At 35.7% G+C, this 18437-nt stretch overlaps 1 protein-coding gene across 2 annotated transcripts in view; it reads left to right on the top strand.

Moving 5' to 3' along the window:
- ITGAV (integrin, alpha V) overlaps positions 1 to 15849 on the top strand; it is a 108616-nt gene extending 92767 nt beyond the window's left edge. For both annotated transcript variants that reach the window (XM_010859733.1, XM_010859732.1), the window contains exons 22-30: positions 2319 to 2398; positions 2777 to 2857; positions 3663 to 3768; positions 4342 to 4500; positions 5325 to 5438; positions 10387 to 10500; positions 10601 to 10708; positions 11423 to 11545; positions 11824 to 15849. In XM_010859733.1, coding sequence (XP_010858035.1) covers positions 2319 to 2398; positions 2777 to 2857; positions 3663 to 3768; positions 4342 to 4500; positions 5325 to 5438; positions 10387 to 10500; positions 10601 to 10708; positions 11423 to 11545; positions 11824 to 11919 — 981 coding nt within the window. In that variant the 3' untranslated portion in view covers positions 11920 to 15849. The remainder of the gene's footprint in view (positions 1 to 2318; positions 2399 to 2776; positions 2858 to 3662; positions 3769 to 4341; positions 4501 to 5324; positions 5439 to 10386; positions 10501 to 10600; positions 10709 to 11422; positions 11546 to 11823) is intronic.
- The last annotated feature ends 2588 nt before the right edge of the window (positions 15850 to 18437 follow it).

The raw sequence follows: 18437 nt of genomic DNA, 5'->3' as shown, positions 1-18437 counted from the left end.
TAACTGTTGCTTCCTGACCTGCATATAGGTTTCTCAAGAGGCAGATCAGGTGGTCTGGTATTCCCATCTCTTTCAGAATTTTCCACAGTTTATTGTGATCCACACAGTCAAAGGCTTTGGCATAATCAATAAAGCAGAAATAGATGTTTTTCTGGAACTCTCTTAGAAGATCTGTGATAATTGTTATTCAGTCGCTCAGTCATATCTGACTCTTTGCTACCCCATGGACTGCAGCATGCCGGGCTTCCCTGTCCTTCACTATCTCCTGGAGTTTACTCAAACTCATGTCCATTGAGTCACTGATGCCATCCAACCATCTCGTCCTCTATTGTCCCCTTTTCCTCCTGCCTTGAGCCTTTCCCAGCATCAGGGTCTTTTCTAATGAGTCGGCCCTTCACATCAGGTGGCCAAAGTATTAGAGCTTCAGCTTTAGCATCAGTCCTTCCAATGAATATTCAGGGCTGATTTCCCTTAGGATTGACTGGTTTGGTCTCCTTGCTGTCCAAGGGACTCTGGAGTCTTCTCTAGCACTTCTCTAGTTCAAAAGTAGCAATTCTTAGGTGCTCAGCCACCTTCATGGCCCAACTCTCGCATCCGTACATGATTCCTGGAAAAACTGTAGCTTTGACAATAGGGACCTTTGTCGGCAAAGTGATGTCTCTGATTTTTTAATATGCTGTCTAGGTTTGTCATAGCTTTTCTTCCAGGAAGCAAGTGTCTTAATTTCATGGTTGCAGTCATTGTCTGAGTTGATTTTGGCACCCAAGGAAATAAAGTCTATTACTGTTTCCATTTTTGTCTCATCTGTTTGCCATGAAGTGATGGGACTGGATGCGATCTTGATTCCAATCTGAGCTTCATCCAGCCTGGCATTATCTGTGATAATATGGGACTGCAAATTCCATATCTACCCTTACAGACAGTGTCCTATTAGGTGTTTTTAAGGGTACAGCCTTTCAATGACTAGTAAATAAGTCCTAGAGATCTAATGTGCGGTATATGATTATAGACAAGAGTATGGTGTCAAACTTGTGAGAGATTAGATCTTAATTCTTCCGACCACAAATAAAGAAGTTATAATTTTGTAATGTGACAGAGTTACAGTTATTGCTGCAATGGTAATCATGTAATGTATGAAATCAACATGTTGTATATCTTAACTTTACACAGTGTTGTGTGTCAAATATTAATATATTTCAATAAAAAATAAATATTCCGTATTTCTTTAAATATATTTTTCCCTTAAAAGTCATAATTATTTCTAGATGTATGGTCTCTTGGGGAAGATGGCTTGAACAGAGTCCTCAAAGTTACATTTCAAAGTTGTGTTTAATGCAGTGTTTTATTAAGAAGTGAACGTGCCTTTTATTTTCTCATACACTCATTCTCTCTGACTTTCTTACTCCCTGTGTATTCAGGAAAGATAATTCCAGGTTAATTCTTACGGCCGGCTCCAGGCTTTGTAAAGTGAGAGATGGTTTCATGAAGTCTCCTGGAAGGGCCACTTTTAGATGTCTTTTATATGACTTCCAAGAAGCCTGCTTTCTCTAACTTTGTAGCTCAGTTGTTTTCTTTAAAATAACAATTTTCTGCCCGCAGAAGTTAAGATGTTTGTTACTGATGGACTTGTGGGTGGCGTAGAGAAATTCGGCTTCTGGCCCTACTTCTCTCCTTTTTAGTCAGGCTCTCTGAGTCTTGTAAACCATCTATTTCTTCCTGCTCTATTAAAACAAGTTCAGGTATTAGCTTCCTGTCACTAAATCTTGTGCATAACTACTGTACTTTCATTGGATCAGTGGTTCCTCTTGCATTTTTCAGAAAGTTAATATTAGTTGACATTATAAGGAGCTAATAAGTTAATATTATAAGGAGATATGATTAATCATTGTTGTTAAACAGGCTCCATTATGGATTGGTCTGAGTGTCTTAATAGAAGATCAGACTTAGGGCTTCCCTGGTGGCTCACTGGTAAAGAATCTGCCTGTAATGCAGGAGACACAGACGCGGTTTGATTGCTGGGTCAAGAAGATCCTATGGAGAAGGGCATGGCAGCTCACTCCATTATTCTTGCCTGGAGAATTCCACGGACATAGGGCCCTGGCATTCTACAGTCCATGGGGTCGCAGAGGGTCGGACATGACTGAAGTGACTGAACAGCAGCAGCAGCAGCAGGCTTAGTTATTTTTGCAAGAGTACTTTCAGTTTTAAGTTCAGAAAAACCCTGTGTTAGACCATTCTTTTTTCTTTGGACACTGGATTTGAAATTTCACTTGCTTGACATGTTTCTGACTAACATTAACCTTCTCTTCCTCCTTTAGCTCTTAGCTGGTCTCCGTTTCAGTGTGCACCAGCAATCAGAGATGGATACGTCTGTGAAATTTGATTTACAAATTCAAAGGTGTGAAGACAACTTTTTTCTGTCTATAATAACTTTTGAGGAAATAGCGTTTGTTATAAATATATTTTGCAGTATACTTAAGTATTATGGAATAAGATAGACTAAAATTTTAGTACTTAGTTTTCAAATTTTAAGACCAATATTTATATGATAAGAATAATTTTATTATTTTTGAGTTTTAAGACAAAAATAAAAGTTAAATAAAACTCATCTTAGAATTAAATGCTAATGAAAATAATTATTTTGTGCACTTTGTCATTTCTTTATTGCTTTTCATTTGTTCACTTTTAGTTTCACTGCCTTTGCCTCTGTATGATTTTGATGATAATTATGCTCATCAATAAATTCAGTCCTAAATTTATTTTTTTTCTTTTTCAGCTCCAATCTTTTTGATAAAGTAAGCCCAGTTGTATCTTACAAAGTTGACCTTGCTGTTTTAGCTGCTGTTGAGATAAGAGGGTCAGTATGATTACCCAGTTGAGTATCTTATTCTCATGATTTAAACTACTTTAAAAAGTAGTTACTTTTTTTTTACATTAAAAAAAATTATTTATTTTTTAATTGAAGGATAATTACTGTACAGAATTTTGTGGTTTTCTGCCAAATATCAACATGAATCAGCCATAGGCATAGATATGTCCAGGGCTTCCCTGGTGGCTCAGACGGTAAAGAATCCGTCTGCAATATGGGAGACCTGGGCTCAATCCCTGGGTTGGGAAGAATCCCCTGGAGGAGGACATGGCAACCCACTCTAGTGTTCTTGCTTGGAGAATCCTCATGGACAGAGGAGCCTGGCAGGCTACAGTGGGTCAGACACAACTGAGCGACTAAACGCAGCACATAACTCATGTCCAAGTCTTAGGCCACCTAACTTCTTTTGGATAGTATATGTTCTTATTCCTACAGAAGCTAGAACTATAGCTTCTGTAGGAATAAGAAGGCTCTGGGTTTATTCCAAAGCCCCAAATATTTATTTGCTAATTCTCTGGTAATAAACCAGACATGGCAAAAGCAGCATAAAGTAAATTTATTGAACTTTTATGCAGAAATGTTTGCCTATTACCAATTCATCTGTTACACTGGATTCAGTAAAGAAGAGTTTGTATGTCCAGCTGTGCATGTACACATACAAGTATAATTTTTCTTGTCTTTGGTGTTTTTTTAAAAATTCTGATTTTATTCATTTGGATACTAGGTACTTTTGAAAATGAACTGACCATATCATTTTGATATTCATGGTAGGTTTTCTTTGGTCATTGTTTAGAGTCTCAAGTCCTGATCATATCTTTCTTCCGATTCCAAATTGGAAGTACAAAGAGAACCCTGAGACTGAAGAAGATGTTGGGCCAGTTGTTCAGCACATCTATGAGGTTTGCGTTGGATTTAATTGATACCTGGTAGAGAGACAACAGAGGGAGGAACAGATAGGCTGCTTTTAAAAAACAAGTCCAAAGAACAAAAAGAAAACAAATCTATGTAACTTTTATGTGAACTCTGCATAGTTTAATTTTGTACCAGAGATTTCTTAGAATTTTTTCCCCATTCTGAAGCTCATTACCATTAGACAAGTAACTTCAAGTGGTAAAAGAAATCTGTTTATACAAACTGTTGTTTAAAACCAATTAGTTGTACTTGGGTAAAAGGAATAGGTCAATGAGTAAAATTTTGATTCTGTGGGAAGAAAATTTTCTATGCCACTTCTCAGTAACTTTCTCATGTTTTCCTCTTTTGTTTATATTCTTATCCTAACACATACTGCCCTATTCGGAGGCAGATGTTGAGTTTGATTCTTTTGCATATTAATGATCATGATGTAATATTAGAGTCACTATGGAAACTCTGCTGTTAGTCAAATGCTGTTGCTTTAGGATTCCTAAAGATGATGTAGGGGACGGATTATAGATTTTTGCCCAGAGTATTTACATTTTTTTTTTCCTCATTAGCTGAGAAACAACGGTCCGAGTTCATTCAGCAAGGCAATGCTACATCTTCAGTGGCCTTACAAATATAATAATAACACCTTGTTGTACATCCTTCAATATGATATTGATGGGCCAATGAACTGCACTTCAGATATGGAGATTAACCCTTTGAGAATTAAGGTAATATGCTTCATAGCAGCCATTTATTATGCTGATGTTTTATTGCTTTTCTTTCTAAATCTATAAAAGAAATGCATAAAATAAAGCAATTGTTTTAGTAATAAATCCATTCTGCAAAAATATTTTAGTTCATAAACAGTATGCTATGGATTAGATTGTTTATTTGTGTAATGAGTAAGGATGAATTCTATGACGTTCTACTGAACCATTTGTTTATGTAGTATTTAGTGAGCCTCTGGAGATATTCTTAAGTGATCCAGTTTGACTTTGGTTTCATCACAGAGTGGTTTTATCCACATGTGATATTATATCAAGGATGTTTGGATGTCCAAATTTTTGTCTTTGGGGTAAGATGTAACATTTTACTCTTGGCTTTTTTGACTTGACCTAGAAAATCTCATTTTATGGAATTCCATTTACTTTTAGGTATAGTCCTCTCCATCCTAGCATGTATCTTTGGATAGGAAGCTGTTGCAGTTGGGAAAAAGGAGGGTTAAGAAAACAAAACAAAAAAATGTATACTCTTGACACACATCACAGATGTACACTGAAATTTCTGACTGTTTTGTATATTTTATCAGTTTCTCCTCTCACTATGCAAGGGGAGAAAATGATGGCTAGGCAGAGGTAATTTTTCCCCACATATTAAGGACTCATCTTTATTTTCTGTGCTTAGTGTTAGCCATATAGTAAGTGGTGAATTTTCTATCATACCAAATTTTTAGTGGCTTTGTATTTTAATCACGTGTAACAGTTTATGTCAAAATTTTTATGCAAAATATTTTCCATTGTTATTTACCACCAGTTTATTAATGTAATCCTAGATCTCAAATTCACAAACAAGTGAAAAGAATGATACAGTTGGTGGGCAAGGCGACCGGAACCATCTCATCACGAAGCGGGATCTCACCCTCAATGAAGGAGATGTTCACACTTTGGTAAGTGCCATTCCAACAACAAGCACTTTAAATGTTTTTAAAATAAGTGATTATAGAACTGATGCCAAAGAACATTTCAAAAATAACAACAGCTGTGCTGGAAAGAGCTATATATTTTAATACCATTCACTCCTCTTACTTTCCTCTTCCTAACTGGATTAACACCACATTTTATTCAAAGGATCTGTCTTTATAGATTGCTAATAAAAATGTTTTATATTCTAACTTATTTTTCTGACTGCACTCCTTTAACTGACCTCTTTCTCCGTCTCATTCTAATCTTTGCAACTTATGTGCAGTACTGTAGAAAAAACCCAGAAGGCCTCAACAAAAATGTGAGAATAATTAACATTATGATCATCTTTTGTTGAGTCAGCCTAATGACTACAATATTATAGAGAGGTTTGTCACTCCAGTCCTTAAAATTTAATGTGTTAAAAGATGTTAAAATTTAACAGCTGCAAACCACAGCTAGCAGAGCACCTGGTATAGTGTTTCTGTTCACTTGCAATCACCAGTTACCTTCATATCTCCTAATTCCATGGTTCTTCTTAGCTCTCTTTCAGTTTAACTGCTCAGTGATTTTTGGGCACATTAAGCACTTCCTCCGTAATGAAACATTCCTGTCTTACTTCTAGAGCACTACTCTCTTGGTTGTCTTCCTACCACAACTCTCGACTGTTTACTCTCCATATCTAGGCTTTTAAGCTCCCGAGAGGATTTTCAGGGCTCAGATTTCTTGCTGATCCACTTCCAGTCATTCATTAGATCTATGTGGTCCAGTTTTGTAAATAGCAGCCGCATTTCAGGTATTCATTGGCCACGTGTGGCTAGTGGCTACCACTTAGAGAAGTGCAGGTATATCCACACTGATGATTTCTGTCACTGTAGAGGTTATATCCCACAGTTCCATGTGAGATGACCTTAATCATTCTCAGGGCTATTAAGTACTGTTTCTGTGTAGATGACTTTGATTTATATTTCCAACCCAATCCTCTGCATTGAACTCCAGACTCTTATTATCCAGCTATCTACTGGAACTCTTCTTAAATAGGAATCTTACACTTAATGCTGAGAATATACCCTTGAGTTTTCCCAACGCTAATCTTTTTGTGATGTCGCACGTTTTAGTAAATACCAGCTCGTATCTCTGTCCAAAACATGGGCGTTGTGCTTGACTCTTTTTTTTTCTCTCAAACTTCATATCTGACATATCAGCAAATTCTGTCATTATCTACTTTCACAACACACAGAAAGTGACCCCTTGTTGCCATCTGTACACTGCCACAATCTAACCCAGGCCACCTTCCTCTTGCACTTGAACTGTTATTGCCAAACCTCCCGTTAGACTCCATGTTTCTGCCCTTATCCCCATGACAGTGTATTTGCCACATAGGAGCCACAGTGACTCTTTTTAAAAATTGGTCAAGTCATGTCACTCCCAAGGACTTCCCTATAGCTCAGACAGTAAAAAAATCTACCTGCAATGCAGGAGACCCAGATTCGATCCCTGGGTTGGGAAGATCCCCTGGAGAAGGGAATGGCAGCCCACTCCAGTATTCTTGCCTGGAGAATGCCATGGACAGAGGAGCCTGGTGGGCTACAGTCTGTGGGATTGCAAAGAGTCAGGTATGACTGAGCAATGAACACTACTACTGTGTCTTCCCATCTAACTCAGGAGAAAACCAGAGCCTAAAAAGCCTTCAAGGCAAACAGGATCTGGGTCCTTCTGCCTTGCTGCCTGCATTTCCTCTCCTTACTCTGCTCTTCCCATTTTGGTCACCTTGCTTTTCATTGAACAGACAGCCCCAAGCCTGTTTCTACCTCCTAATTTTGAAAATTGCTCTCCTCCTAAAATGCTCTTCGCCCAACTCTCTCTGTGGCTTACTCCCCCATCTCCTGCTGTTCTTAAGTGGCAGATTGGACTTGCCTGACCAACCCATGTGAATTCGAAGTTACCTTCTACCTTCATCCCACTTTTGATCCTGTTCTTTCTGGCCTCGTACAGAATCACATTTTTAAAATATTTGAAATAAAACTTAGATAAAATTTGCCATTTTACCCATTTTAAAATACATGATTTAGTAATCTCTAGTGTATTCACAACACTGTACATTATCTAACTCCAAAACGTTTTCATCACTTCAAAAAGAAACACTATGCACTAAGCAGCCAACTGCCTTCTTGCCTACCACCCGTCTCTGGAGACCACTATCTGCTTGCTCGCTCTGAGGATTCATCTGTTTTGAACATATCCTATCAACGAAATCATATAAAATGTGGCCTCTTGTGTTTGGCTTCTTTGACTTAGCATAGTGTTTTTGAGGTTCATCGTGAAGCATGCATTAGTACTTCAGTCGTTTTGTGGCTGGATAATATTCCATTCTGTGGATAATACCACATTTTGTTTATGCATTCATCAGTTGATGAGTGTTTGTGTTGTTTCCGGTTTTTGCTATTTTGAATAGTGCCACTGTAAACGTTTGTGTGAATATATATTTTAATTTTTTTGAGAATAAATCTAGGGGTCCAGTTGCTGTGTCATATGGTCATATAGCCAAACTTGATTTAACTTTTGAAGAACTGCAAAACTGTTTTCCAAAGTGGTTGTACCATTTTACATTCCCAACCAGCAGTATAAGAGGGTCCCAATTTCTCCACATTCTTGCCTTCACTTGCTATTGCCTTCAAAGAAATTTATTTTGTAGTCCTCCTTATTGGAGTGAAGTAGTACCTCATTGTAGTTTTATTTGGATTTCCTAATGGTGCTGAGCATTTTTTCATTTCTGTATCTTCTTTTGAGGAATCTCTATGCAAACCGCTTACCCATATTTAAATGGGGTTGTTTGCTTTTTCTTGTTGAGTTGTGAAGTGTTCTAGATGCTACCCTGCAGATGTTTTCTCTCATTCTGTAAATTGTCTTTTTACTTTCTTGATAGTAGCCTTTGATGCAAAAAAGCTTTTAAATTTGAAGAAGTCCAAATTTCTCAAGTATACTTTTTTTGTGTGTTGCTTATATTTTTACTGTCATATTTTAAAAACCATTTTCTACCCCAGAGTCCTGGAGATTTACACCTAAATTTTCTGGTTTTCTGAGTTCTATAATCTTAGCTCTTACTTTTATATCTCTGATCCATACAGAATTAATTTTTGTATATGGTGTGAAATAGAAGCCCAGATTCATTCTTCTGCATGTGGTTTTCCAGTTCTTGCAACATCATTTGTTGGAAAGACCTAGCTCTTCCCTTTAAATGGTCCTGACTCCCTTGTTGAAAATGAATTGACTGTGAATATATGGGTTTATTTCTTGACTCTTAATTTTGTCCCATTGATCTACACATGTATCCTAATGTCAGTATCAAAATTTTTTGATTATTGTTTTTCTGCAGTAAGTTTTGAAGTTGAGGGGTGTGAGCGCCCCCTGCACAGTATTTCTTCTTTTTTAAGAGCGTTTTGGCTGGTTGTTGGTGGTGGTGGTTTAGTCGCTAACTCATGTCCGACTCTTGTGACCCCATGGACTGTAGCCTGCCTCGCTTCTCTGTCCATGGGATTCTCCAGGCAAGAATACTGGAGTGGGTTGCCATTTCTTTCTTCGGGGACTCTTCCCAGCCCCAGGAATCGAACCCAGGTCTCCTGCCTTGTAGGCAGATTCTTTACCGACTGAGCTACAAGGGAAGCCCTGGCTAGTTGGGGTTCCTGGCAATTCCATGTGAATTTTAGGACCAGCTTGTCCATTTCTATAAAAACACTTGGTGAAATTTTCATAGCAGTTTTATTAGCTCTGTCACTTTGAGAGTATTGCTATTTTGATGTTAAGTCTTTCAGTCCTTGAATATGAGCTATCTTCTTTATTTAAGTCTTCTTTATTTCAAAAATATTTTGTAGTTTTCCGTGTACAAATCTTACACTTCCTTGGTTAAGTAACTTCTACATATTTTATTCTTTTTGAATTCTGTTTAAAATAGAATTAAAATTTTTTTTTCATTTTATTTTTCATTGACAGTTTATATAAAAATAATTCACATTTGTATACTGATCTTGTGTTCTGTACCTTTTCTATACTTGTTTATTAGCTTTAGTAGTTTTATTTTGGGTTCTTTAAAGTTTTCTGTAAGTGTTCTATCATCTGAATAGAGATAGTTTTACTTTTTTCTTTCTGATCTGGATACCTTTTTTTAAATTTTTTTTTCTTGCTTAATTGCACTGGTGAGAACCTTCTGAACAGTGTAGAGTAGAAGTATCATGAATGGACATTGTCATACAGTTCCTAATCTTATGGGAAAAGCATCTATTCTTTCACCAGTAAGTATGGTATTAGCTGTGCGCTTTTCATAGATACCTTTTATCAGGTCAGAGGAGTTTGCTTCTAATTCTATCATCAACCGGAGGGGTCAGTTACTGGATAGCACTGTTGTGAGGTGTATGCATATGACATTACAGTTTATGTCTAATGCAGGTTGACCAGCATATGAAAGGTGGTGAATATTTGTTACTTCTGTCTGCCTTCAAGTTACCGTTAAAAACATCAAATGTGGCAAAGACCATCAGCATGCCACTTGATTTCTACAGATGTGACATGGAATAACTACTAAAGATTCACCCCATTTCTCTTTCTTTTCCACAGGCATATTGTGATCTGATTTTCATGTCTTACTAAAATAACCATGCTCTGGGTTCTTTAGAATGTTAAATTCTAGCTATAAAAGTAAATATTTTAATATTATAAAGTTTATCCTTCCATAACAAATCACAGTAAAACCAATCCCTTCATAACAAGAAACATTCATAGGTTCAGCTGTTAGCCTGCTCATTTTGAACGTTATTGCTGTAAGGCAAAAGAATCTAGATCTCTTTAGCTTTCATATAAAACAAGACAAATGTCTAACTTTTATATGTTGAAGAGATGATGGAATGATCTTTTCTTTTAAGTAAGTAATTTTTTTGGCAGGGTTGTGGAATTGCTGAATGCTTGAAGATTGTCTGCCAGGTGGGGCGACTAGACAGAGGAAAGAGTGCAATCCTGTATGTGAGGTCTCTCCTGTGGACCGAGACCTTTATGAATGTAAGTGGGGAAAGGCGGCTTTCAGCAAATTTATCCACTTTTTCAAAGAAATAAAAAGGCCTGACATCTAGAAAATCATCTTATTGTTATTCCCATATAGAAGGAAAACCAGAATCATTCATATTCTTTGAAGTCATCTGCTTCATTTAATGTCATAGAGTTTCCTTATAAAAACCTTCCAATTGAGGACATCTTCAACTCCACATTGGTAAGTCATTGATTTTGGGAAATGAAATAAGTGCATTCAGTTAAATACTGTAGTTGTTTTTATTTTAAGTATTAGCAGTTAGCTATTTTCGTAAAGTAATTGAGTTATTTGAATGGATTATAACTTAGTTTAATACTATTTTACTCCCCCATCCCAGAATTATTAAAGGTAGACTTTAGCATCTTATTGTGTGTAATATACTTAGCATATACTGAATTTCATGTGGGAAAATTTGGGGAATCTCTCTCCACAAAGTTAGAAAGTTGGAAATTAACTGCAGTAAGTGAGGGCATTTTATAGATCTTTAATTTGAGGATTAAAATGAAACCAATGCATCATAAAGTGGGTCGTCAGATTATTTAAAAAATCATTTCAGAGACAGTCAGAAGTTAACCTGAAGTTGAGAGTTTCATGTGTGTATATGCTATTGATGCCAGATGTGTAATGATACTATGTACTTATACTAGAAATGTACTTATACTAGAAATGTACTTATACTAGAAAATGTACTTATATATAAGAAATGTACTTATACATAGGTACTCATACGTATAAGAAATGTACTTATACATATGTACTCATATGTATAAGAAATGTACTTATACTAGAAAATAATGTCAGTAACATTAACTTAAAATGCAGTGTATATTCAGATATTTGTTGAATACCTCAGTGAACTATTTTTAAGACTCAAGAACTTTTTCTCCTCAATAGGTCACCACAAATGTCACCTGGGGCATTCAGCCGGCACCCATGCCTGTACCTGTGTGGGTGATCATTTTAGCTGTTCTAGCAGGATTGTTGTTACTGGCTGTTTTAGTCTTTGTAATGTACAGGGTAAGTGATGGACTTAGGAAGAGAGGGAGGGAGGGGAAGCAGAAGAAAAGAAGAAGGGAGAGAAGAAAAAGGGAGAGAAAAAAGGGAGGGACAGAGGAGTTGGGCATTTAATAATGAGTTATGATGAGCACTCCTTATTGTTTGAAGGAAGAAAAGTTGAACTAAGTACCATGTTAAATTTTCTTGGCCATATTATGGCCACTCAGAATACTTTCTATATTCTTCATTGATGTAGCAGTGATGTTATTTCTTCTTCTTTTTTTTTTTTTAACTGACAGATGGGCTTTTTTAAGCGTGTACGGCCACCTCAAGAAGAACAAGAAAGGGAACAGCTTCAGCCTCATGAAAATGGTGAAGGAAACTCAGAAACTTAACTGTAATTTTTAAGTTACGCTACATCCTGATCCATTAGAAGTTCCAACTTCAGTTTAGATTTTAATTTCCTTTCTGAGGAATAAAATTCCAAGACCGTACTGCTGATGGTGCCCATTGGTGTTAACCACAAAGTGAGAGCAATATTTGTCATCCTTTTCATTATGATTAAGTTCATACATACATTTAATACCCCTACTGACTTGTGTTTTTAGGTATTTAAATAATAACATTTCAAGTGATAGGTCTTCTTCAGTGTACATAAGATAGTGCCTGAGTTACCACTTTATCTAAAATAGTACCTCCTACAATTACTGTTTCTGATTTTGTATGTTGGATTTTGTTTGTCTTTTTTGTTGTTTTAAAGCAATCCAAATTTGGACCTTAGGATCCACATCTTTTGTGCGGATATATGATGTTAATACACGTTACACTACACTTGAGTTTTCAAGCTAACTTCATAGCTGTATAAACTTGGATTTTAATATTACCTATATGGTAGGACTTTTAAAAAAAGAAAAACGCATGATCCCATCAAAACTCTTTCTTGTAACTGCAAAGGTACAGATTTTTGTTTTAATGTGAAAATTGAGTACATGCTATTAAACTTGTATTTATATTTTTATCCACAGTCCATTTGATTACATTTTATTTTGTATAAGTTTAAATTCTATTTCAAATCCTTTAAGTCAACTTATACTAAAAAATTAGTTTTTCCTGGTAGCTCAGCAGTAAAGAATCTACCTGCAATGCAGGAGATGCGGGTTTCATCCCCGCGTCAGGAAGATTCCCTGGAGGAGGGCATGGCAACCCACTCCAGTATTGGAGTTCTCTTGCCTGGAAAATTCCATGGATAGAGGAGCCTGGCAGGCTACAGTCCATGGTGTCGCAAAGAGTTGGACTTGACTGAGCGACTAATACACACACAAGTTATATTTCAAATCCTTTAAGTCAACTTATACTAAAAATTAGTTTTATAATCAAAATTGCCTCTTTTGCATAATTGTTTAATTTCTGCTAAACATCATGATGCTTGAAGTTAGATGGAATTGGAAATTGTTTCCAAAGTATATTCTATTGCATTAGTCTGGCTGTAGACAATACCAGGAAAAAAAAAAAAAGCATTTAAATTAAAAGGCTATGTAGTTCTTTGACAGAGTTGCTTATTGAATAGTTTGTTCTTAGATTAGAGCAAGAGTTTTTAAGTTGGGATTAATTTATTTTCCTCCTATATATGTATTTTTCCTTATATTTTCAAAACTGTTATTGAGAATGTGTCAAGATCATTGAGAAAACTTTACAGTTTATAAGAACGTGCACTCAACCTCTGAATCCCACAAGAAATGCTAAGGTAGCTCACTGGTTTACTTCTAGCAATAGCATGATGCTACTCACATGGATATTACCTCAGTTGAAACCAGGTATAACATGTAAAACCAGTCTCAGCTATCATAATAACTTCTTAGAGGTTATTTTATAGGCAATTCAAGTTATTGGAAACCTTCTAAAATTTTCTTAGTTTTATTAATATGAACTACTTTTCTAGGATTTTTAAATAAAAGCTGTACAGGTGGCAAGTTGTAGTTTTTTAAGTCTGTAGGGTGATGAATCTTACTAGAAGATTATGTGAATTATTCACAGTTCCTCCAGGCCTGGGGATAACTGTTAATTATACCTATTTTTGTGTAATTACATCATATTGTGCATTACAAATTGAGAGTTCAGTAGCTTTTTAACTACTGCCTTCATTAGGTGATGATAAATATTTCCCTTAGATAATTGAATATTTCTCCATGTTTTAAAAATAATTGAAATTTTCTTGCCATGGCTTGTGTTATAACTCCCTACACAAGTGGCTAAACTAGAATACATTCATAAAATAGAGGCATATGTAGGTGAGTTGTACAAACAAGTTAGAACATTGACAAGACCCTATATTTAGCTTTAGTGATTTTCAAAATCGGTGTTATAATATAGATTTTACTAGTAGCTTAAAAGATCGTAGGTAGTCATACACAATAAGTACTTTTGTTACCAATAAATTTAAAGTTTTTTAAATAAAAATTTTTTTTATCATAGGGCCTGCCCCAAGACAGTTGCTAAGTTGGTCTAGAACAGCATTTACCTCACCTGTTTTCCCATCTAATAGCGGTCATTCCTGGAAATATCTGTTGGATAGAAAGTCACTCTTTCAAAAAGTTAAATGTTACTATTTGCTTTTGCACAATCTGTTCCTTTTATGGCCTCTTCTCTCAAGATATAATCTTTTATGAGCGATTGAAGGAGGAGCCAAGATAGCTCAGTTGGGAGAGCATTAGACTAGAGGAGACTGAAGGGTCTTGTCATGAAAATTAACATGTTTTAAATTGCTCTTATGAACTGTAATTTAAAGCAATAGTATTTTCTTTTTTAAAAAAAATTTTATCTCTACAAAAATATGGTAGTCTAGACTTTGAAGACTAAAAACCTAGTCTTTGAAGAAAATATTTGGCAAAATGTTGGGATTAAAGTAACGTAAATGTTTTGGTTAAAATGTCAAAAAATAATCACTGCTGTATTTGTGATTTATTGAGAACTGAAAGCTGTTTTGACTGTAAAATTCTTATAATCTGGTTCAGTTTAAGAAATCACATATCGTTGGAGTTGGGAATATCATAAAATATATGATATTGGTAAGAAATTGATTATGTTGTTGATTTCTTATGTAGGCATTTATTTCAGACTTAATATTTTGCAAAACATTTGTGTGAGGAATGCTCTTTCCTTTTCTTCCCTTTACCTTTCTGTTGTAATTAGTGATTATTATAATTCTGATTAAGTTCTTAATACTGAGTTGTAAAACAGTTAATCAAAATATTAGTGCCACAATTCTACATGTTTTGAAACTAATTATTCATAGTAAATTCTCATTAATACTTTATATAGAGAGAAAATTCAAGTGTTAGAGGCTCTACTGACTTCTTTAAGAGGATGTGAAAGGTTTCTGATAGTGAATCATAACCCTAAGAGAGATGTATGTGGCAAAAGTATAGTGTATAATAAGATCAGCGGGTTTTTTATAAGGCATACAGTCTGTAAATTGATAGATGTCCCTGTGTTACAGAATGTAGTGTTGAGCTTGCAAAGAATAAGCCATTCTTGGAATATTTGTGTACAACTGTTGCTTATCTCAGTATCACTGTGTTAGTGCTCTTGGATAGCTTATATATGCGATAGCTTGATTAATAAGAAAAATACAAAATTTGAAAATTGAATATAAGATCAAAAATAGAGAATGAAATGATGTAGTGCTCAGTGTTGTAGAGAGTATTTCTTTTAACTTGTTTGTAGGCTAGTTTGGCCAATGAACGTATCATGTAGCATGCATGTATGCTTGTATTTCATTGTAATTTCTCATACATAATGAATTTTTTGGCAGAGGTACTGAATCTTTGATTTTTTTTTTGCTGTTGTTCTTCTCAAGTGCAATATAACAATGTAACCAAACCTAGATATTTCAAAGTCTAATTTAGTAAACCTAATCTAAAAGAATTTATTAGTATTTTTGTAAGCAGGAAGGAAGGATTCTGAGATGGATATATGAATGAAGTTATTTGCCCCTAAAAGGTCATTCTACCCTTTATTCATTCTACACTTTATTTCAGGCTGGACGTGAACTGTTCCCTGCTAGTTTTGAAACACTTTACAGTATCTTAAAGTTACTTGGAAGTTGTGTATATCAATTAATTTCCTACCTAGGTAACATAGAAAGTCATTTTCTTTCTTTAGCTCTCTTGTGATCACCCACATTGGGTGAGGCATAAAATGAGTGTGTTCTAAAATTTATGATTTGCTAACTTGATTTGAGTTAGTGAAAACTGGTACAGTGTTCTTCTTATTAGTTTCCAATGTGTAACTTGTGTCTGTTCAATAAACTTGAGCATGTGGTGCCACTTTTGTGCGTGGATGTTCTATTTTCCTTCTGTGATGTTGCTTTTTTTTAATCACAGGAGCCAGCAACAATGCACTAAAAGGATGACCTCAAAGAGGCGGCACATCTCTTTAAAAGTCCCAATTCTTAGCAGTGTTAGTTGGGAGGTGGAGGTTGACATACATACACTATTGACACTGTGTATAAAATAGATCACTAATGAGAACTTACTGTATAGCTTAGAGAACTCTACTCAGTGCTCTGTGGTGACGTAAATGGGAAGGAAATCCAAAAAAGGAGGGGTATATGTAAACATATAGCTGATTCACTTTGCTGTACAGCAGAAACTAATGCAACATTGTAAAGTAACTATATTCCAATAAAAATTCATAGAAAATTGAAATTTATCTACCTGCCTATCAACTTTCTGTAATAAACATGTATGTTCAAGTAAGAAAAATTTTGATTTGTTGATTTAATCAACCAAGTTATCAAACAGTCAGTGTTGGGCCTTGTGGCAGGAACTGGAAATATAGCTGTGAACAAGATGGCCCTGGTCTTGTGGAACCTACACTAGCGAGGATACAGGCAAGAAAATATCCATTTTATGTAATAAGAGTCCTAAGGGGAAAGAAGAGGTGTTGTGAAAGTTCATAGCAGGGGTTCCTAATCAAAGCTAAGGATATCAGGCAAAGTAGCCTCAAGAAAGTAATACATAAGCTAACCTTCAGTGTCTGTGGGGGCTTGTCAGTTAAAGACATGAGGGAGTAGAGGTCTAGGCAGAGGAAATAAGTATCTTCAACCCAAATAGTTCAGTTCTAGCTCAAGGGAATAAAATACACCCTTCCCTTCCCTTCTCTCCTCCCAAGAACCCCCATCTCTGTGCATAGTCAAAGGATATATTGTAAAGAGCTTTGTCAATTTGTTGGGGATTTTGGATATTTTGCTAAGAGCAATAGTGAAGTACCAGGAGATCTTAAGCAGGGAAGAATTATTATATAGAATATGTATGGTATTATACTCTTTCTGATGGCTCCTGCAGTATGTTTATAAAAAGAAAGTTCTAACATTAGTGATTACATTATATATGAGAGTTGGACCATAAAGAAGGCTGAGCACTGGAGAAGTGATGCTTTTGAATTGTACTGGAGAAGACTCTTGAGAGTCTCTTGGACTGCAAGATCAAACCAGTCAATCCTAAAGGATATCAACCCTGAATATTCATTGCAAGGACTGTTGCTGAAGCTCCAATACTTTGGCCACCTGATGCAAAGAGCCAACTCTGGAAAAGACCCTGATGCTGGGAAAGATTGAAGACAAAGGGAGAAGGGGGTGGCAGAGGATGAGATGGTTAGATAGCATCACTGACTCAACGGATGAGTCAATGAATTTGAGCAAACTCCAAGAGAGAGGAAGATAGAGGAGCCTGGTGTGCTGCAGTCTATGGGGTCGCAGAGTCGGACATGACTTAGTGACTGAATAACACCATAAACATGAACAGTATCATGGATTAAGAATTGAAAATAATTTCCTAGATTAACTAGCACCTTCCATCCATTTGTAAAACACACTGGCTGGCAGGTATAGTACATGCAGTTGGCAGGACACCCCTTTGTCAGCATCTACTTGGTTTTGTCCGCATCAGTTGGCCTGTATGTATGCTGAAAGTCAGTTATGTTTGTTTACACAATTTTTTTTTTGGCAGTTTGTGTTACGTGGAATGGATGAAATATAAATTTAAAGTATATTTTTCTATGAAAAAAAAGTGGGTGAGGAAATTGTAAAATTGGAGAGAAATTACAAATAGAAAGATTTGGCATTCAAACTGCTTGACAAGAGCTTTTAAGAACTTCCACTTAGCCGAAAACTTCAAGTAATAGGCATTCATTGTAATTGTGGTTTACTACTTCAAACTCTTGGGGTTTGGTTAAAAAAAAAAATTATTGACCCTATATCAAAAGGTTGGTAAGTGAATATATGCTTCTTTTAAAATATGTTTTAAATATATTGATTTTGTCTCTTGACCTACTTTTTTGATTCACCAACTACTAGCCCTGATTGCATCAAATAATACGGCTTTTGTATATTGCACAAAAATAAAGCATAAACTACGCGTAATGGAGCATTTAAAAGTCATTTAAAAGCCATCTTGATTAATCTTATTTCTTCAAATAGTCTGTAGTATTGAAGGGTTTCACACCCATCCTCCTCCACTGGTGGCTGTGAAATCAGCAACTTTGCCTCTGGAAGGTCACCAGAAAATTACTAGAGCTAATCAATATAGTAAAGTTGTAGGATATAAAATCAACACACAGAAATCCCTTGCATTCCTATACACTAATAATGAGAAAATAGAAAAATTAAGGAAACAATTCCATTCACCATTGCAATGAAAAGAATAAAATACTTAGGAATATATCTACCTAAAGAAATTAAAGACCTAAGAAACTAAAGACCTATATATAGAAAACTATAAAACACTGGTGAAGGAAATCAAAGAGGACACTAATAGATGGAGAAATATACCATGTTCATGGATCAGAAGAATCAATATAGTGAAAATGAGTATACTATCCAAAGCAATCTATAGATTCAGTGCAATCCCTATCC

The sequence above is a fragment of the Bison bison genome, unplaced genomic scaffold, assembly GCF_000754665.1.
Source record: "Bison bison bison isolate TAMUID 2011002044 unplaced genomic scaffold, Bison_UMD1.0 scf7180017864459, whole genome shotgun sequence".
In the NCBI taxonomy this organism is placed as follows: domain Eukaryota; kingdom Metazoa; phylum Chordata; class Mammalia; order Artiodactyla; family Bovidae; genus Bison; species Bison bison.
This window is presented reverse-complemented; position numbering and strand designations above follow the sequence as displayed.